General features: G+C 50.0%; 8 protein-coding genes across 8 annotated transcripts; 5 read left to right on the forward strand and 3 right to left on the reverse strand.

Moving 5' to 3' along the window:
• Window positions 1-4,717: 4,717 nt before the first annotated feature.
• On the reverse strand, window positions 4,718-5,746 carry BDW43DRAFT_179529 (uncharacterized protein). The gene is made up of 3 exons (XM_032038851.1): window positions 5,519-5,746; window positions 5,032-5,411; window positions 4,718-4,968 (listed from the first exon to the last, which is right to left on the reverse strand). Exons 1-3 carry the CDS (start codon window positions 5,649-5,651, stop codon window positions 4,855-4,857), a joined length of 627 nt encoding a protein of 208 aa, XP_031904389.1. The 5' UTR covers window positions 5,652-5,746; the 3' UTR covers window positions 4,718-4,854.
• An 820-nt stretch (window positions 5,747-6,566) lies between these two features.
• Window positions 6,567-7,532, forward strand: BDW43DRAFT_307073 (uncharacterized protein; the record flags this gene model as incomplete). Its single annotated transcript, XM_032046172.1, has 3 exons — window positions 6,567-6,768; window positions 6,828-6,899; window positions 6,955-7,532. 3 exons carry the CDS (start codon window positions 6,567-6,569, stop codon window positions 7,530-7,532), a joined length of 852 nt encoding a protein of 283 aa, XP_031904390.1.
• Window positions 7,533-8,444: 912 nt separating this feature from the next.
• On the forward strand, window positions 8,445-10,935 carry BDW43DRAFT_179627 (Zn(II)2Cys6 transcription factor). Its single transcript, XM_032038854.1, has 6 exons — window positions 8,445-8,683; window positions 8,758-9,111; window positions 9,168-9,432; window positions 9,484-9,921; window positions 9,974-10,292; window positions 10,341-10,935. The coding sequence occupies exons 1-6, from the start codon at window positions 8,576-8,578 to the stop codon at window positions 10,882-10,884; spliced, it is 2,028 nt and encodes a 675-aa protein (XP_031904391.1). The 5' UTR covers window positions 8,445-8,575; the 3' UTR covers window positions 10,885-10,935.
• BDW43DRAFT_179603 (uncharacterized protein) lies at window positions 10,936-12,204 on the reverse strand. Its single transcript, XM_032038853.1, has one exon. It carries the CDS (start codon window positions 11,860-11,862, stop codon window positions 10,987-10,989), a length of 876 nt encoding a protein of 291 aa, XP_031904392.1. The 5' UTR covers window positions 11,863-12,204; the 3' UTR covers window positions 10,936-10,986.
• A 341-nt stretch (window positions 12,205-12,545) lies between these two features.
• On the forward strand, window positions 12,546-14,276 carry BDW43DRAFT_297272 (major facilitator superfamily domain-containing protein; the record flags this gene model as incomplete). The annotated part of the gene is made up of 8 exons (XM_032044355.1): window positions 12,546-12,749; window positions 12,806-12,982; window positions 13,035-13,133; window positions 13,221-13,246; window positions 13,300-13,532; window positions 13,576-13,641; window positions 13,704-14,042; window positions 14,080-14,276. The coding sequence occupies 8 exons, from the start codon at window positions 12,546-12,548 to the stop codon at window positions 14,274-14,276; spliced, it is 1,341 nt and encodes a 446-aa protein (XP_031904393.1).
• An 81-nt stretch (window positions 14,277-14,357) lies between these two features.
• BDW43DRAFT_179557 (Hsp70 family protein) lies at window positions 14,358-16,984 on the reverse strand. Its single transcript, XM_032038852.1, has 9 exons — window positions 16,786-16,984; window positions 16,223-16,731; window positions 16,117-16,161; window positions 15,990-16,062; window positions 15,661-15,922; window positions 15,503-15,605; window positions 15,304-15,437; window positions 15,019-15,232; window positions 14,358-14,953 (listed from the first exon to the last, which is right to left on the reverse strand). The coding sequence occupies exons 1-9, from the start codon at window positions 16,892-16,894 to the stop codon at window positions 14,561-14,563; spliced, it is 1,842 nt and encodes a 613-aa protein (XP_031904394.1). The 5' UTR covers window positions 16,895-16,984; the 3' UTR covers window positions 14,358-14,560.
• Window positions 16,985-17,183: 199 nt separating this feature from the next.
• BDW43DRAFT_263655 (uncharacterized protein) lies at window positions 17,184-18,725 on the forward strand. Its single transcript, XM_032040574.1, has 2 exons — window positions 17,184-18,121; window positions 18,195-18,725. The coding sequence occupies exons 1-2, from the start codon at window positions 17,209-17,211 to the stop codon at window positions 18,569-18,571; spliced, it is 1,290 nt and encodes a 429-aa protein (XP_031904395.1). The 5' UTR covers window positions 17,184-17,208; the 3' UTR covers window positions 18,572-18,725.
• Window positions 18,726-18,904: 179 nt separating this feature from the next.
• Window positions 18,905-19,817, forward strand: BDW43DRAFT_263656 (uncharacterized protein). Its single transcript, XM_032040575.1, has one exon. It carries the CDS (start codon window positions 18,970-18,972, stop codon window positions 19,684-19,686), a length of 717 nt encoding a protein of 238 aa, XP_031904396.1. The 5' UTR covers window positions 18,905-18,969; the 3' UTR covers window positions 19,687-19,817.
• The last annotated feature ends 297 nt before the right edge of the window (window positions 19,818-20,114 follow it).

Genomic DNA, 20,114 nt, shown 5'->3' on the forward strand with positions numbered 1-20,114 from the left:
TACGCATGAGACTTGGGTCCCTATGTGGGATTCGTTGTTCACGAAATCGCTGCTCAGTGGTGACGATGCGCAATGTCACATTGCAGACGGTGGAACGCCAATGGTGGTGCAGATACTAAATGATGGTCACCATCCAAGTGTGCAAAGCTTTATCTGTGCGCAAGTAATAGATGTTCTCCCAACCATGGAAAGCTCTGTTTTTACCCTTGCCCAAGACCCTTCATTTCAAAGCCCCGGGTCTAAACACAAATTAGTTTTTCTGTTCCATGGTTGTGCTGATAGAGCCCTTCTGGCGTGGACTCTCACAGCCGGGAAGGACTGGTATGGTTTACTAGTGAGAGATAAGAAAGCTCATCTATCCGATATTGCCGCATGGCTTGCTGCAAAAAGCGCTACCACAGGGGGCCTCTCAAATGATACTAGACTCAAGAATGGAAATATCCTTAATAAAGGGTAAGAATGCAGTCAGGAACCACACTACGTCTGAGCAGAACTCTTTGCTTGACCTAGCTCTTGGGTCTCTAGTCGATCATGGGGCGTCATGGCGATTCGCGGAAGCAGCTCAAAACGCTTGCAATGGTCGCCGGTTATTTTTCACTGGCGACGGTAGGCTAGGTTTAGGCGCAGCCGCTATGAAACAAGGGAACTGTTTGTCGAACAAGCTGCGGCGGTAAATTAGCAGGCACAGGATTTCGTCATTCGCTAATTATGAACGCCGGTTCATATTTTAGCATCTGTGTATATTGCTGGTCTCTATAAAGTTGTCCATTCTTTGCTAGATCCACGGGCTGGTGCACCCCAATATGGCGGGCATTATCTCCTTATTATCAAGTTGGAGAAGGATAGCCAACGACCCAGCCAACCAACCCACAGAAACCTTACCACAATTAACGCCCATTCCTGGGGCTTCAATTCCGCATACGACCTCATATACTCCCTCTCAATCGGCGCCGTGATCCGCACCCTGGGTCTCCAATGGGCATCCCGAACCCCAGGCATAATAGGCTTCGTCATCAACATGCTGTGCACCCTCCCAATCCTCAACCATAACCGCCCTCTTCAACCTCGGTCAAGCCTTCGGCCGACCCTCCATCAACTACTTCAGTGACCGTCGGGGCCGCATCAACACAGCCGCCTCCACGACAATGGTGGCTGGCATCCTCTCCTTCGACGTCTGGACCAATGCCAAGAGCTACGGCATGCTGATCTTCTTCGCGCTCGCAGAGGGCCTCGGGGCGGGCAACTTTTGGGCTACGATTGCGCCGCTGATGGCGCAGGTGGTTTGGGCCCCCGGGGGGGAGGGGTGTTAGTACTGGGCTTAATTTGCTTTGGTTGGGGATTGTAGTGCCGTGTATGTTTAGTGAGCCGATTGCATTGGGGACTTTTGGGTGAGAGGGGAGCTATTCGGGGACGCAGGTGTTTTGCGGAGTGGTTGGTGGTTTTGAGGGGGTTGGTGGGGATTGTGGATGAGGGGAGTGTAGGGGCCGGGGATATCGAGAAAGTAGGGTTGGGTTGGAGCCGTTGTTTTCGGTGGGCTATTGCTTGAGTTTGCGTGTGTGTTGAAGTTGGGATATGGGATATGGTGGATATGGACTCGTTACGTTACTGTGAGAGTATTGGATGCTGTCCTACTGACTACTAAGGCGCAGGACTAATTAGACACAAAACTGGGTCCAATAGGATACTTCCAGACTTAAATCACTATTAGTTATAATATTCCTTACAGGGCTGAGTGTACGTGAGATCTCAATGGGCGGCCCGATGAGAACAGGAGGCATTGGTGAGGCAGCCTGAGAACCGACTACAACTGATTGAGGACCGACTGCTAGTTGGGTTATATGAGCTGGGATGCTATGAGATGGGACGTCGGTTGCTGGACGGCCGACTATTCGTTCAATTGGGGGAATCGTGGAGAGGAGGCCACTATCGAACCAACTAAAGCGCCAGTAAATGTAATTGGCCAGGTCGATGTGTGTGTGTGTGTGTGTGCTTTGGTGATGGATGGCAGAAGGATATTAGCGAGTCGTTGCGAAGTTTTCAGTCACAGTATAGGGAGAGCTTGAGGACCAGGGTTTTCAAGGTACTGGCCATCTTCAGTATACTTTAAGTATACAGGCCAAGTGGTGAAGGAAAGTAATGACTTCAAAGTTACCGGCAAATCATCATAAAGAATAGTGTACAGAAGGCTGTCGATTCCCAGATCATTCTTGCAGGGGTCTCAGCGGGATAACGCTTCAACTTCCAGATGGCGATGCTTAGACATCCCATTTTCGGTACGTTTACTATTATGGTAGAGGTCTAGCTTTTATGCGCTTTACGAAAATTGCAGGCATATCCTAACAACCGTCTCAGGGTCGCCATTTAAACCTTCGGGTATCGACAAGAACTTATATGAACGAGAGGTGAGACCTGCCGGAACTCTTCTGCTCCTAGCCAGACGTTGCTGCACCGCGATTGATCCTGCCGGACAGCAGTAAAGGCTATAGTACACATCACCATGTACGGGTTCGATTCCAGCTTTGACTATATTCTCGTCAACGCACAGGCTAACGAGGATTTTCTTATATCTGACTACCTCCCATATATTGTTAGTAATATGCATTAAAAAGCAGGGTGTGAATATCAGTCCTTGGAAACCATTTAACCTTGGCCGTTGCGACTCTCCTGCGTGACCTGAATATATGTAGAGCGTCGGAGTATTATTTTCCACCCCCCTTGGTAGACCAGGAGCCGAGCTTTGACCCTGAAAAAGACAACGAGGCTCTTCCAGAAAGGTAGCCTATTCTTGGACTTGACGGGTGAAGCAAACTTTGGGGTCCGGCAGCTCGAATATACACCGTTCAATGTATCCAAGAACTTCAACTCCTTCGACGCAAGTTGTGCCCTGTTTCTCCTTCTGCCACTTACCCCCGTCTGTTTCCCCGTCTGGACTTCCAATTGCACCCTTTGCAGGGTGGGTGGGTGGGTCAACAATCGGACACCAACAAGAAAATCGCTTGCCCCAAATAAAGGTGTATCAAAGTTAAGGAACGGTAGAATTAGTCCTTATAATCTCTTGAGGCACTATATGGAGCCTATTTCCATGAGAATCATGATTATCTTCTTCCTGCTATCTAGAGCTATCCTCATCACTAACACCTAAATCCGCTTACCGGCCGGTCCATCCCCCTGGCCGGTCCAATCTGGACCGCCAGCCGGAATCCCCAGCCCACATAATCTCTTTGTTTGATTAGGCGCTCATTCCCAAGGAAGCGCGGTTATCGCTTTTAGAGTTTCCGTAGGGTCTATTCTGCGCAATTGAGTACAGTTAGTTATGATATCTCTTTATAGATAAACTTGATGGTTCAGAGCTATATGTGCGAGACCGCAGATATCGAATATTGCGCTGCGCCAAAAGCGCAGAGAAGTATAAGCTCCATGATCCTCATTGGGAATACGACATGACATTTTGGTTAGAATATGCAGCACGGTATGGGTGGTAAGGCACGTTGGCCCTATTCGACACCATTCCCACCAAATAGCTGATAACCCCAGGGGCCGTTAATTGCGCCGGTTTCAGCCATTCTCTTCGCTGATCCCTTCGGGATTCCCTTTCCACATTTTGTTAGAGTTTCGTCCTCGAGCATTCCCTGGAGGGCTAAAGGGCGATGACGCCCCGTTCCTGGGAGTGGTCACTCATGGCACTGGTCTGCCGCAGTGTCCCGACTCTTTCCAAGTGTGTACGTGAATAGGACATAGTTCTAGCATTATATAAGTTTAGTATCGTAGTTGAGCACTGGATACAGACTAAACGATTATGATAGAAGAGAAACAAGGGTGTATGATGGAAAGAAGAAGGAAAAGGGAGCAGGCTATACAGAGGTTAGCTGTCTATGAATATGGCATCGGTGTAGTGAATTATGTGCCAATGAGTGACAAGCTTTATTTTCTTCATAGGGTAACATCTAGTCAATATAAGACGGCTTGCTAGATTATGGAATACTTCAGCGCAGCATACCCTTCATATTCCCGCGATAACCCAAAGACGCGGGTAATTCCTGATCAGAACATTCCCTTTATCTATCCTAACCCTTGTATATTCCTTCTATCGGTTTTCCGGTCAAAAAGGAAGCGTGCATATCATATTCAAGGCTAGCAAAAACAGGTGTTACCACATCAGGAAGTGCCAAACTTTTCCTGACCGAAGGTAGACAAGTGATAAAAATATTCGGGGACCAGAGACTGCAAACTCTTTGCATGCTCTGAGTATAACGAATCCAATGTTAGCGTAGGATCACAGACTCGGATCAGATTACAAAAGTCCCACTGTGGGCCTATACCATTCTCCACTGATAATGAGCCGGAACTCAAAGCCGAGAACAATAAGGAAAACAAGGGTTCCATTGTCACAGTGGGCCCTTCTCGGGCTTTGAACGGCAGGAAGATAAAATACCAGTTTTAGGCCAGGGCTTCCTTAGGTAGCATCCCTCATGCACAGTTTTGACCATTGCACATGAACCCCTGTACTATATGAGGTATCAATTTATAGGACACATAGGTCCGAATATCGCTGGATGGTCCCAGCTGCACCGTGAAAGCAGGGTGGAGCGTCTTGTCGGAAAGGGCGGCATACTTGTAAGAGGTCGGCCCAATTTATCTAGCCTACAGAGATTAATTCCCTCGGAGGTCTTGATAATGTCTAGAGGGATTGGAGATTCCTGTCAACTAAAATTGAGAATTAAAGATTATTATCGCCGCACACTTCCCCTTGAAAACTTCAGCTGTCTAAGGATGTCTACAGTAGTGTACAGCGTCCATTGCATCACTTAAGCTCTCCACCTGACAACGTCCAATTAAATAGTCAAGATGCCCTTGTCACAAAAAGGCCACAGCGAGAGATCCAGCTAGCACAGCAAGGAGCATTCCACCGCGGGAATTAGTAGAAGCAGCTCCCGGGAACAGGCTAACAGTCGGAGAAGCCCCGCCAGTCTGCAACAAAGAACTTAGCAAGGTCCCAGCTATCGCACTAAATTAGGTGAACCAAAAACTTACCGAGTTCTGCGAGGGCGTTGCAGAAGAAACCACCGTAGATGACGCGGGTGTCGAACTAACCGCGCCACTCGAGCTGGGCACGGCACCGGATGAACTAGAGGTTACAACAGTAGTTGGAGTGTCGTCCGTGGCAGAAGAAGAGGGGGTAACAGTGACTAAGTTTGCGGACTCAGTAGCGCTGACACTAGCAGCTGCTGTGGTGGAGGACGCTTCGATTGGGGTGGCGTCTAGACCACATCCAGTAGCTGCCTTGGAAACGGACGAGCCGTAATATTTCCAGATATCGTACTTGACGGCGCAGTTGAGGCAGTCGGATAACTCGGTCTTGAAAGTATCAGAGTCGCAGTAACCGTCTTTGCGAGCGGCTGTAATTACTCCGCCTAGTTTTATTGATTAATATTGGATAGGTAAGCGGAAAAAAAGAAAAGAAAAGAAAAGAAAAAGAAAAAGAAACTTAAAAATAAATAAAGGAAAAGTTGGAACTCACCGCAGTTTGCGTGGCAGTCATACTCGGGTGTACCGGGGTCCTGGCGACGGTGCAAGGGGACAAACTCCGGGTATTGGAACGCACTGGCACTGGCTGCCATGCAGGCGAGGGTGACAAGAGCAGGAAGATGCATGGTTAAGTCAGCGAATAACGAGAGGCGCAGGAAAAGAGCGGCCGATGAAGAGCAATTAAACGAGGGTAAAATCGGGTGGTGTGCAAAGACCGTGAGAGACAGGGAATTTTAGCGTCTACTTATACATTTCATGCTTGGTAGAGAGATGAGGTATCGCCCCAAGCGTCTCCCTTTTACGTGATAGTACAGTCATGTCTATAATGTACATACATACGAGAAAGGAACAAGGAAAAGAACAACAGAAAAAGGTCGTACGACCTTTTCGGAGTCCTGAGGCCCTTCGGGTCCGACTCCCTGTGCTGGAATGGGGTCTCTCTGAAGCCACGGAATATGCCGACAGGATAATAAGAGGGGAAATATGGAAAGGACCGTCCGAGACCCTCCTCTGGACTAATCGCAAGTTGTTCGTCGCGGAATTGACGTAACACCAGGCCAATAGCGGACCAAGACCCCACCCATCATCTTATCTGATTGATCTTATCTGATCCAATCCGGTGCTTTTCCTCGCGTATGGCACGCTTGGTCCACAGGTTCGATAATCTATTTTTCTTGGCAATTTGAGCATGAGGAATTTTCGCGTAATGCTCTCGACTCTCGTGGAACACTCCACCACGGGCAGCCATGTGAAGTCCCGGTGAATGGATTTTCAGGTGTAGAACGACGGGCATTCCAACGGCGTCGGTTTTATCGTCAAATGAACTCTTCCCTTGGCGAGTGGAACGCATGGAATCATGACACATGCATGTTGGATCGCTTGTCGGATTTCCGACACTTTCCAAAGTGGGTGATAATTAGTCGAGTGCTAGAGGCTTATAAGTACTGGGATTCGAGGCGTTCGTGCCCTCTTCCTGAAGAGCTGCAAACCATCCAAGTCTTCGACCAAAACCTCCAGGGGATCATCGGTTTGCTGCCAACATGATCATGAAGAATAACTTTGTACCCTTTGTGGCCTTATCGTCTGCCATCGGCGCCTGGGCTCACGGTGAAGACGAAGCCAAAAAGATGGGTCCTGTTGCCTTCATGTGGCCGCCAGATCGTCCTTGGGGTGCCGCCTACGACAACACAGCTCCATGCGGGTCGTCTGCTGGAGTTTCAAACAGGACGGATTTCCCTCTTAGTAAGTATCTCTGAGCCTCATCTTTGATCATGATCGCTAATGGGTGTGCGTGCTTCGAGTCAACGGCCAACTCGCACTTGTCATCCAAGACGAATCATGGAACGTTCAGATCGCGGTCTCCCACAAAAACAGTATGATAACCATTCTTGGTGTACAATTGGTCCGTCCAAGCTAATCCTTCCATAGATCCTAGCACCAACGACGACTTCGAGGCCTTCATTGATGGGTCTAGTATCAAGGATATAGAGCCTGGGCACGAATGCTACCCTGTCCCCAACCCCTCCATCGACGTGGAGGAAGGCTCAAACGCCACCTTCCAGATCAAATACACGTCCGACTTCGAAACCGACAAGAACGAGACGTACTATGCCTGTGCCGATGTCCGATACGTCGCTGCCAGTAAATTCACCACTCAAGTTCCTTGTTTCAATGTCACGGCAGATGAGTTCACCGCTGCCACAACTACCGCTGCTGTCCCCGGTGCTACCGCTACATCCGGTTCGTCTAGCTCCTCGTCCAATGGCATGGATGCCACGAATGCGAAGAGCTCAGGTTCGGGCCTTTCCGGTGGTGCCATTGCCGGTATTGTGGTTGGGTGTGTGGCTGCTGTAGTGATCGCCATCGCGTTTCTGTTCGGGTCTAGACGGTTCTTGCAGAAATACCGCTCCTACCGGCAGAAGGCGTCAGTCCGGAATGTGGACTGGGCTGAGACAGCTACCGTTGACCCAAAGGTTGATCACGAAGGACTTCGGAAGATTCGGTAGATTGAATAAAGACACGGGCTGCCGTTGTAGTCGGGGGTTTAGGGGTCCAGATATTCCCCCTAATGACTTGTATAAGATGTGAGATGAATGGCTGAATGGCTCTTGTGACAGGAGATAATATATACCAAGCTTCACTTTCTCGATGAGCTGAGCTGAATTGGTCGAGTTGAGTGTCCTATGCGATAGCCGCTTAGTGAGAATCATAATAACAACCTTCCTTTTTCCTAATCGGTAGTCCATTCACCAACAACACTCATATAGTTCGGACAGGCAGTGTTGATACCAGATAAAAGCGTAGAATTCCATCCGACTGGTCGGCCGGTATTTCCAAGAGGCGTGTTTGGATTCCAGAAGGAAGAGAACCATGGTTGTCACGTTACCTCTTCCTTCCTCCGCGGACTTTCCACCCGCAATACCCGCAATACCCGCAGTAACCACTATTACCACGTGGACACTTGGAAAAATTCTCAGGGTGAGAAACACTTATTTTGCCGCATGGGTGTGTTATATTGTCTAGATTTATAGGTTTGGAGGGGGGGAAATCATTGATTTTTGTGATCGATAGTGGAGATTTCACGCAACATATGTACGATATAGTAGCTACAGTCTCAGGTGGGTACGGAGGAGCATGATATTCGGTTGATAGATCTTTATATATACCAACGCTCTATGTGCAGTATCTCATATTAGACCAGATGTACTATTTTCTTGTCAGCAAGCCACTGCCTGGCATGGACATCCAATAATCAAATGGTATTTTATTGGTCCGTAGCAAAAGACTCGGTAAATGGTTCTGGCTAAAGAAATGGACCAGAATAAAGAAAGACCTGGAGAAAAGAAGACTTTAATAGATTATACCCCGCTTGTTTCTTATGCGAGTCTAGGTTAATTGAGGTAAATCTTACTAGGAATGGGAATGACCGTCAATGCACAATTTTGTAATCCTGGTCCCTCCGTCTTCCTTTCTCCCCCAGACAACTCTTCCTCTCTCCCTCCCCTTTATCAGATAACCCCAATTCCACCCCCATTGTACCCCCGTGAGAATGCCAAAGTCACGTCAATCCAATGAGAACACTTCGAGACTCGATGGCCCCGACAGGGTGAATCGCTCGAAGCGTGGCCTAACTTGTGCCAATTGCCGAGTGAGAAAGGTCAGTTCAACCCATGTCTTCCATCTCATCCCCTTTTCCACCCTGACTATTTCTCCGTCACTCACTCCAAGTAGACTCGATGCGATGGCACCCAGCCTGGATGTAAGACCTGCGAGGTCTACGGCGTGGAGTGTCGCTATGAAAAAGCCCCACCCATGTCGCAGATCCTTGCAATGGCCAAGAGATTGCAGGAGACCGAGCAAACGATCACCGAGCTCCGCACTGCGTTGCACGAGGCGAGAGGAGCAAATTTGGTGCAACCTCCATTCCCAATAGAGAGACAGATCCCGAATACTCCCTCGGTCGATGCCGGTTTCGATGATGTTTCGCACGCGGAAGCGAGTTCATCAACACTGGTGGCTCCCGATTCTGAGCCGGGGTCCGATCAAGTATTGCTTTCGGACCTCAGTCTCGATGAAAATGGAAAGGTACGTGGTTAGAATCTCATGAAACGCGGCCGCACATCCTTTGACTGTCTCAATAGCTTTGCTATTATGGCCCTACATCTGCCGTCCATGCGCCGCCACCGGCAGAATCAACAAATGTCCATGACTCATATTCGTCAATGTCGGACGCTCGGTCCTTGCTCACTTCAACGGCTCTCGAATCAAGGACATGGGAAGAGTTCGCCCTCGGGAACGCGGCAATTCAAACGGACGTCCCTCGGCATATGATATCAAAGCTCCTTCAGACCCATTGGACGTGGATCGCGCCGATGTTCAACTGGGTGTACCGCCCCGCATTCATGCGTAAGCTATGAGATAAGCCTTTCTATTCACCTGAGACTTACTCTGTCGCAGGAGATATGGCAATCAGTGGACCCTGTTATTCTCCCTTTCTACTCATCGTCATGTGTGCCCACGCTGCGCGCTTTGATGATCGCCAGACAAGCGAGCTCTTAATCTCCAGAGCACGCCTGCTCCTGGGCACCGAAATACATAATCCCAGCAGCATTCCGACGGCCCAAGGTCTCCTTCAGCTCAGCGCTCGCGAACTTGCATGGGGATCCATATCTCAGGCTTGGCTGTACAGCGGGATGGCCTTTCGCATGGTCAGCGACCTGGGGCTCCATCACAATACGACCAAGATTGCAACGCTTGGGCACCTAACAGCGGAAGACTTGGAGATCCGTCGACGCCTTTTTTGGAGCTGCTACTTCTGGGATAAGGCGATAAGCCTGTTCCTTGGACGCATGCCCATTCTGCAAGAACTACCCTTCGATCGGTGTCCCGAGCTGTGTAAGTGCTGGGCACGGCTTCTTACAAACGCCACTGGCTAACATATCTGTAGTGGATGATTCTGCAGAGAATGACCTATGGGTCCCGTACTATGGTGATCAACTCAGTCCTGACAAGGCTTCCCCGGGAGGATATCCCCCCATGAAATCCCATTTGGTTTCGAGTTTTCAAAACGTATGCAAACTTGCTGTCATCCTGAATGACATCATCCTCCAGTTATATTCCCGACGCGGCATCCTCAACATGGACGAGGCGTTGAATAGAATCCGAGGCAGACTCGACCAGTGGAGGGAACAGTCGCCGGCACATCTAAGATATGACGCGGATCATCTACCCCAAATATGTCCCCCGCCTCATATCCTCACGCAAAAGTGAGTTTGAAAGCTATGTTATTCTTGCTACGGCTGACCGATCTACAGTCTCTTGTATTATGCAACCATCATTCTTCTACATCGACCATTTTATTCCATCCCTGGACACCATGCTGCTTGCCGTGCGGCTTCAGATAGCATCGAGAAGCTCGTGCTTCTCTTCGAGAGAAACTTTGGGTTCACTCGGATTACCTATCTGATGTCCTATTGCATCTACACCGGGGCATCGGTCCTGATGCAAGATATCAAGAAGGGCGACTTCGACGCCCAAGTCAAAATCCAGACATTCCTTCAGGCCCTAAGACAGGGAACTACGACGTGCCCGATTGTACAGCGGAGCCTCCACATAATCACCAATAGCCTGAGGACCGGTGCAACAGCTCTCTCAGACGCCCAACCGACGTGTGCCCCCACCGGACAGACCCGGAACTACCTCCCCGCTTTCCCCTACCCAGACCTCGACCTAGGTTACGGTACCTACGTGACTCGTGGAAATCCAGATCTTGACGGCTTTACTCTACTGGACTGCTTTCCTGAAACTCAATATGGGATTATTGACTCCGCGGGAGAATGTTTCCTTCCCACACTGTAATCCTTACGTATTATAGGATCGGAAACAAGTAACTCTCCAAAGCTCACTGTATACAAGTGTGATATCACCTCGGTGGTTTACTCATTCGTCGCCATCCCACTGTCACAGCGTTCGTGGGTTCTCTACCCAGATCTTGCGCGCCAGTCCTGCTCCGGTTCCGCCTTCAACATCTCGGCACCACTTCCTACATCTAGCTATGAATGCCGCATCATCAACCTTCCGGTATTCCTGCACCTGAGTGCGATCTCCGCCCGGGCTTGCCTCCACACCCCCGCTGTGCGGCCAGTCACTCGCCCAGATGACACGGTCTGGGGCCGTTCGCAATATGTCGGTGACGTACTCGTCGAGGTCAGGAAGGTTGGGAAAGCGATAAGTGCCGCTCAACTTGGTCCACACCTGCCCCGTGCGGAGCAGATCGATGAGCTCGGCATACCCCGGCTGCAGCCTGCAGGGCCCGCGAGCCTCATCAGGTGCCCCGATATGATCGATGACAATTGGTAGGCCGATCCGCGGCACCAGTGGTACGAACTTGATGATCTGTTCCAAGGCAATATACACCTGGATCATCCACCCAAGATGCCGCACACGGTCGGCAGCTGCTATCACGGCAGCCTTGTTCACCGGATCACCCCTGGTGCGCATGTTAAGACGGATGCCACGCATGCCCGCTTCGTGTAGCCGTTGCAGCTCCTCATCGGATATGACACTCTGGTCGATACAGCCTACTGCACGACCTTTCCCAAGGCGCGAGAGCGCATCAAGGATAGAGCTGTGGTCTGTATGATAGACGGAGAATGCAATCAAGCATGCATGCTCAATACCTAAGCTGCGATGGAAAGCTTGAAGACTAGACAATGGAGCTTTCTTAGGGCGATAGGGATGCAGGGGGTGTAAGGGAAACTGATCCTCGTCCACAATGTGAATGTGGCTATCCCAAGCACCTGGAGGTAGAACGGTGTCAACATCGATGGAGCCCATTGTATCGGACTCTCTGGTTCTGAATGGTTGAATTAAAAATCAAGTTGTTCCGACGAATTTGTGCTCATTGATCTTGACTTTGCCGAAGTTGAAGACTGTTGGGAGTCACTGATTTCTTTGCGAACATAATATAAATTATAGAGCAGCTCTTGATAATGATTCGATGGGTGGTAGTCCAGATCCCTGCCTGAGGATTCAGATCCCGGCAAGTCTCCCGGTGACTCTCCGGGAAGATGCCCGGGAGAAAAAGCTTCGCTTTCACTCATCTGGGGAAAAGAAAAAAGAAAAGAAAAAAGAAAAGAAAAAAGAAAAGAAAAAAGAAAAGATTCCTACAGCCCCGCAAGCTTTGTTCCTTTGTCCACCCTGAACCTCTCTCTCCAGAATCCCCACAGCAAGTTATCTGGGGGATCGCCGGGGAAATATCCGCAGAGGACTGTGGATGTCTGGAACTGGAATGGACGAGACGACGACTGTCGATCATATGGACTCTCAATGGCACTACCTCACATCCCAGTCGAGGGTTATCAACCCCTGCCATTGCTCATGGACTGCATATATTAAGATGACTGCGCTGCCTCTGGGTTCCCGAGAAATGTTACTTCCACCAGCTTATCTATCTCCCATCCCGAATTCGCCATACCCGTAGCCTCACCCAGTTCTCTTATCTACGGAGTATATCCATCATGGGCAACGATACCGATGTCGCGCAGGTAGGATCTTTTACTACCGAGGTTCGAGACATGCAGGGTGAAAAAGAAGCTCCCTTTTCCGATGATCCGGAATGGAACACCGCGCAGAATCGCTATCTACGAAAGCTCGACTATATCATCCTTCCGACGATCTCGGCCCTATACTTTTTCGAGTATCTCGATCGGGGAAATATTGCTGTACGACTCGCTTCTTTTTATCTTTCGTTACGTCTTGCTGATCATGGATATCGCAGAATGCGAAGCTTTATGGGTACAGTAACGGCTACGCTACTTACCATCATGGCATCGGTCCTGGCGATGGAATGCTGTCCTCAACCCAATGGCAATTAGTTGTCATGATCTTCTATGTCGGTCTTGTACTGTTTCAAGTACCCGGTTGCATCGGGTATCGGATCTTTTCACCTTCCAAGGTTTGTCACCTCTGTGAACATCATCAATCAGGTTTAGACTCACAAGATACAGTGGGTAGCCTTTGGGGTCTGCGGGTGGGCGATGATCAGCATGCTCCAATGCACGGCGTACAACTTGGCGGGCGCACTGGTCTGCCGAGTTTTCATTGGAGTATTCGAGGGCCTTTTTGGCACTAATATTATATACTATCTTTCGCTCTAATATCACCGGACGGAAATGGGCATACGCATATTCTAGTTCCTTAAGCCTACAGCCGTGGCAGGGTAAGCTTGAAAACCGGCGTCTCTTGTATACACAAAGACTGACCGATTTTCAGTGCGTTCGGTGGCCTGATTGCCTTCGGTATTGGCCATATTGACGGTTCCGTACCGAATTGGAAATGGCTTTTTCTAATCGAAGCCCTTCCCTGCTTCTGTCTCGGCCTATTCTGCTTGTATTGGCTCCCAGATCGTCCTATGGGCAATTCACGCTTCTGCGGCCAAGACCAACAGATCGCCGAAGCCCGTTATAAGAACGAGCCATTTGATAAGGCAGGCAAAATCCAGACACGTCTTCTGGGTCTTCACCGACTGGAGATTGTACGTGCAAGCAGCCGTGTATCTCCCGACCGCTGCCTTGCTGTCATCCATCTCAGGCTTCTTACCAACCATCATCAGCAGTATGTCGGTCCACAGGTATCCTTCTTTCATCAACCTAAACACAGCCTAACACTGTTTCCAGACCTCGGCTACTCCAAACCTGCCACAGCAAACCTCATGACCGTCCCGCCCTACGCTGCTGCCTTCATCCTCATGCTTGTAACCTCCTACTCCTCCGACCACTTCCGAGAAAGAGGTACCCACATCACAGGCCTCATGATCGTAGCCACAATTGCCTACGCCCTCCTCGCTACCCTTCCTGAGCACCAATTGAAGGGCAAGTACGCCTGCGTCTGCATCGCTGTCGCCTGCGTCTACGCCACTTACCCGCCGTCCCACGCTTGGGCCGCTAACAACTTCGGTAACGAAACCAAACGCGCCATCGGAATGGGCTATTACATGGCTCTCGGCAACCTGGGCAGTATTGCCGGGCTCATTTTTCTATCCGTCGACGGAAGGACCTCAGTTCAAAAAGGGCCATTTCATTTGTATGGGGCTTGCGATTGCCACAGGTATTATTGCGTTAGGAAATAGTCTGCTTCTTCGCGCGATCAATAACTATCGGGATCGGAAGTTTGGGAAGCCGGAGGCTGGGGTTGCGGTTGATGTTACAGATTTGGCGGATAATAGTCCTATGTTTCGGTTTATTACCTAGGTAAGGGTAGTGCTTTGGAGCCTCGGTTTATTTATAGTGGGATGATATGCGGACAGTATGAATAGCGCTTTGAATTGATTTACCATGACAGCTGATGACTGCGTTCACTCATTAGGGATTCCGACGACCTTCTAGCAATTTTATGGGGAAACGGCATAGACTAAAGGCTTAGCGGCAAACATATGCGCTCCAAACCCATCGACAAATACCCTACATAAGCTATGCATACAGTGTAAGGAACAACGTGAACTGTGGAATCGGCATCTAACATCGTAATTATCACATCAATATGTGGCTTTCTCCTCATCCAACGCTTTCGCGGGCATCCATTTCACCGTAATCGGTTCGTGCTTGCTTCCTCGGATCCTCCTATCCTTAGACCATAACTGAAACGATAAATCAGCGGGCCCAACAACCACTTTCACGTCAAATACAGTCCGCCAGAAGGCAGGCTTGAGACTATACCAGTGACCATTTTTGAGCTTTTTGTCAACATCACCAGTCTCTATATCAAGGCTACAAACTACCTGAAGACCCCCTTGGCTCATACTTCTAGGAAGCCTGTTAGGTGGAAGGATTGACATAACAACACGCACTTGCCGAAGCTCGCTCTCTTGGCCAGGGTCTGCCTTAAATTGAAACTCTTTTGTAAACCCTGTATGTGGGATCGGACGACCCTTCGCTTAATAAGTATACAAGGGCGTAGAATTTCCAGGTGTATTATTTGATGCAAAGTGCTTACCTGAATTACAAGCCAGTCCACTTGGTCCATTGCATATATCTTATTGTCTCGGGAGTCACGCCGGACGGGCTCTCCGATATGCTTTGCCGGGTCATATATCTGGTCACATATAATACCGTAGCTTGCGGGAGAGCATCGTGTTCCAAACGTGATTACTCCGTGTTTGATCTGTTGGATCCGGTCCAGGACTAAACCATGAACCACTACGAGCTGCCTGTGCAGAAAGAAAGCTCAGTCAATATAGTAGAGTAAATAGTTAAAAGGGAAGAAGCAAGCTCCACCTACGGCTCGTCTGCAAGAAGGATCTGCATGCGTTGAATATTTGGATACTTTTTGGTATCTGGGTTGGTATATTTCTCTACGAGGCATTTCTTCACGTATGAGGAGCTCCCAAATCCCCCGGAAAGGATAAGGTATGCCTGTGGGCACGTAGACTGTTAGCTGCCCGTTCTTTGCCGGAGGTTGACAAGAAAAAAAAACCTACTATTTGTTCCTTGGGGTATCGAGCATGCATTTGGGATATCTGATCATCCAGAAGTCTGCATATTTCAGCTATCTTCAAGTCAAAACACTCCTTGACATATTCCCTGTCATTTTATTAACCTTCAATATACCTGATAATATTCGAAGCACCCCGCTTACCATGCAATACGCATCTGGCCGTTGTAAATATCGGCCTCTGGAAGGTCTGATTCGGCCAATAATGATGGTACATCAAGCTTTAACCATGGAGACAACGTTGCCTCTGTACCGAAGGCACATTTAAGTCGCTGAAAACGATCTGATGTCATTCGCCATGCCGCATCGCTCGGTGATAGGCGCAAATGGTTTCGGACTTTCTCCAGATTCTTGCAGATTAGCTGGTGCATTCTTCTGTCAATAAATACGGAGCCAATAGGTTGTCCTGCATTTAATCAGCGTAGGTCTTTTGGTTCCCTGAATTGTCCTCCCTCTTTAGACACTGTCTGTACCTTCAACGTGGCCCAGTTGCTCGAGCCTGGTTGGCTCTCCCCTTGAAGAGATCAGCCTGAGAGTATTGACATCCTATCCTGGAGGTTAGAACGGGATAGCAGAAGTCGGGGTTTCGGTTTTGCACACTGTAGTCCCTCCACCTGAATCGCAAATAAGAATCGTATCATCGGCCTATATCAATATACGTAACTTGTTAATCGAGAAGGTCTAAAGGTTGTATCCATCAACCAACCTGGTAATGTTCTTTACCAGCATATACTGCTGCTGCCTCTGCCTCTGTGAGTCCGATAAAAGCGCGGTGGTTCGGCGTCTTCTCATTGATTGCGCGCTCTAGGAGCGTACGGGTTTCTTCGACCATTCTTATGTCTTTCCACGTCGTCGGCACACTGAAAAGAAACTCAACTTTCCGTGAGGCAAACTGCGGCATCGTGCTGCTAAAATGAGAAACCACATGCTGATAAACACATTGCACATAGTCTTGAAACCAGCCTTGCGCCTCCTGCCGACTAGGCCCCCCTAAGTCCTGATACTGAGGTGCCAGGTGCAACTTGAAGAACTCTCTGATCTCCGATGTGTGGTCATTCGAATCGCAGCTGAACCCCCAGTTTCGTATGGTCTGCGTCTGTGTGCAATATTCTAGACAGGTAGGCACTTTGTTTGCCAGTTCACCGGGCAGCTTTCCTGGCCAACGCTGGATAGTTTTCGGGGGCAGCCACTCCGGCGCACAGGAATATGCAACGCCTTATACGGTCAGTCTTCGATGTCTCCTTATAGCATGCTGGAACGCGCGCCTACCCGTATAGGTCATCCCGAAATCGATCCCAACCACAACATCAGGGTTCCATCCATCCCAGGCCTCTGCAATGACCTGGGTGCGGGTGGTTACTACCTCTTTATCACTCATCGACAAGGCAAATCATAAAGCGTGCGGTCTACTGGATATGAGGGTGAGTTACGGTGCCAAATCCCCGTGTTGCTTTTAAGGAGCTCTGGGTTTTGAGATTGCTTTTTCTCTTTCCCCACTCCAACGACACCATCTAGACCAGGATCGTAGTTAGTGCAGGGGTCAATTGGTTCGGTCCAATGACTAGCCAAATTGGATGCTCACTGCGGCGCAGCTTCCCACAACCTAAAGGGGAAATAACTGCGAGTCACTTAAATACAAGTAATTGCCCCCGTTGGCGCTCGAAGTTCGTGTGCATCGCGCTTCCAGGTGAGATGGCGGACGTGTCTGGGGCAGCGGCCTCAACCTCTACCTCGTCGATTATATCTTCCACCCCTACCCTTTCTGCTTCTAGTCCACCACAAGCCTCTCAGCCAGACTCCGCTACTCTCACTGGATCCCCACCCACATCGCTCCCCGGTTCAACACCCTCCTCGACCCCCGTGGCCTCCTCGAGTACCTCAAGTGCACAGCCAAGCACATTCTCGAGCGCCAGCAATAGTACTAGTGCCAGCACAACAAGCACTACGGGGCCTAACAGAACGGGAACTTCCGCTCCACAAACAAGCCATGCCAGCTCAGGTGTCAGCAATAGAGCTCTTGCAGGTGCTGTCGTAGGCTCAATAGTAGGAACCGCCATTATAGCCGTCCTAGTCTCCTTTCTTTACATCCGCTTCCGCAAAAACCAGGACGCGCGGACTGCAAAACCATCGCTCACACCCGATAAGCCAAACCACCAGGGAAACCTCAGCGATAAATCCAGCCATCCCTTGGTCGCCTCGCAAGAAAGGGAATCGCCAGGACCTTCAGCCACTTCATTGTCTCAGCTCCTTAACCTGTCGTCGTACGTCCCAGAGCCGGCCGACGATAGCGTCGTCTGCGCACGAATACAAACCCTTTTCGATCTGGCCAGTCTGCACGTGGACAATTATTACTTCCCGGCTTCTTCTCCAACGGGACCGCCGACGCAGGATGCCCTCGCTCGCATCACGACCTACGAATCCCCGTTCCTTCCCGCGCCCCTGGTCCAGTTGCTTTCTAAGCGGAGAGTTCGGAGGGCCGCGCTGACGCACGTTTTGGTTCGGTCGTTGCTAGAAGCCATTCAATCAGGAAGCGCGACCGAGTCCCTGCTTCCCATACCCTATGCTTCAGCTTCGCGATCTGGGCAAAATGCCGTTCTTGGTTATGGTATAGTCCTCCCAAGCCTCATCTCCGCTTCCATGGACAATCCAAAAAAAGTTAACTAACTATAACGCAACAGAAGATTCCAGGGCCCTATTCGCCTGGCGCATGTTAACCAGCCGTTTATACAAGGAAGGGTATTTCGCCGACTCCGTGACCGCTGAACCATCCGCCGTGAGGACACTAGCGGCTAGTTTCGTCCAGGCCTTCGCGCCATACAGTGATCCGGACTTTTCGGAGACTAGCCGGCTTGACCATCTGATGAGCGTCACCAGAGCAGCTGCAGACCTGGGCGTTTGGCTATTTGCCCAGCCATGTTCGTTCGATTTTTGCTGGAATGCCAATCTGATTGATAAGGTTGCTGTGTTGCCGGCTGTAGTGAAGGTCTCGGATGAACAGGGGCAGCGATTATTCGCGCCGAGGGTGCTGGTGGAGGAGACTGTTGTTCCTGGTTGAAATCAATGGGGAATATTTTATTAGCAATCGATTAGTTTAGTGCCTGTATCTGCTTCCAGTGCTTTTCACGACGGTGAGATAGATATATTGAACTCTATAAAGTCCCTCATTGGGTTGGTTACATTAGTGATGTTCAGTCGAGCACACTGTCTCTATCGTACGAATTACTTACCAGGTTTGATATCCGAGACCCTGCAGGGATTGTCGCGGGTCCGTGAGACAACACGCCCAATAATCGCCCTGGGAGAGTGCCCACTAGTGCTGCACTAATTTATAGCTTGGATTGGAATACAAACCTTTCCAAAGCTCGGGCGGGGAAGGATTTCCCCCCGAGACCCAGTTTCTCACCTCAGGCGATCCTAGCAGCAGCAGCAGCAGCAAGTTAAAAAGCAAAAACAATGGGCCTCATCGAGGGCCACACTCGCTACTCACTATCACATTCCCGTTACAATAAGGAACCGCAACCGCACGTTCAAATATCAAACAATGACCCCATACCCAGCCCAAGCCCGACATCTCGACGACAGCCCACATCCGTAAGTGAACAAACATCCGAGCTCCTCAAAACCACAGACCACATCCGGACCCAACTGCGCGAAGTCGAGCGTCTGCGCCAGCTCCACGATCACATCCTAGGTGATGACGAGCGCGCGTGGATCGACTCGACCATCCAAGACATTGCGGGTGCGGCGCGCGACGTGGCGGTTCTGATCGAGCCGACTCGCGTAGAGGTGGAGGCTCGCAATGGGAAACTAAGTCTGGGGAGGCAGCTGCGCTGGATATGTCGGGATCGCGGACGGGCGCAAGATAAGAGGGTTCGCTTGCTGGCTTGTTATCAGAGTCTTATGGCTGTCTTGGAGAGGCTTCAGCGGCTGGGTTACTCTACTGAAGCTGCGGTATATGAGCTCGATGCGGGGTCCGTGGCGAAGAGCTTGTCTGAGTCTAGGGAAGTGGCTTCGGAGTTGGAGGGTGAGGTGAAGGCTGGGGTTTCGGGGCCACCGAATTATGAGATGTATGATATGTTAGCTTGGCGGCGGTCCAGGGGGGCTGCGACTAGCAAGGAAATCGATCATTGTCAAGTACGGACTACTACGGGGGATGTCGGCGTTAGTTGAGGTTAGGGTCTGGAATAATCAGCCTTCAAATTGTTCTGGTCTCTATCTTGTTTTTACGGTGACGCTTGTTAGTATATGATATCCCAATGCTATATACACTTGATATAACTGAACTATCTCATGGCACTCCGGAACGTGGACGAAACAACACTCGCTGTTTGAGAAGCTTCTGCGTTTAATGGCCACGGCCAGCTCTTGTTAAGCCAGGCAGAATTAGGGGGCCGATGTACTACCAAGAACATCGCAGAAGTGCACAGCAGCCCCAAATATGTTAGCAGTAACCCAGTTCTGCTTCCTTTGCAGTAGGCTTCTAGTCAAGCGCCGCCCCTGCTTATTTAACAGTGTCGCTTACCGTGAAAGTAAAGTCTAGCCAGTGGGCCAAGTGCACCAAAGCAATGGTATAGTGTTCGCCATAGAGGCCATAGCTG

Source organism: Aspergillus alliaceus (genome assembly GCF_009176365.1).
Source record: "Aspergillus alliaceus strain CBS 536.65 unplaced genomic scaffold BDW43scaffold_5, whole genome shotgun sequence".
NCBI lineage: Eukaryota > Fungi > Ascomycota > Eurotiomycetes > Eurotiales > Aspergillaceae > Aspergillus > Aspergillus alliaceus.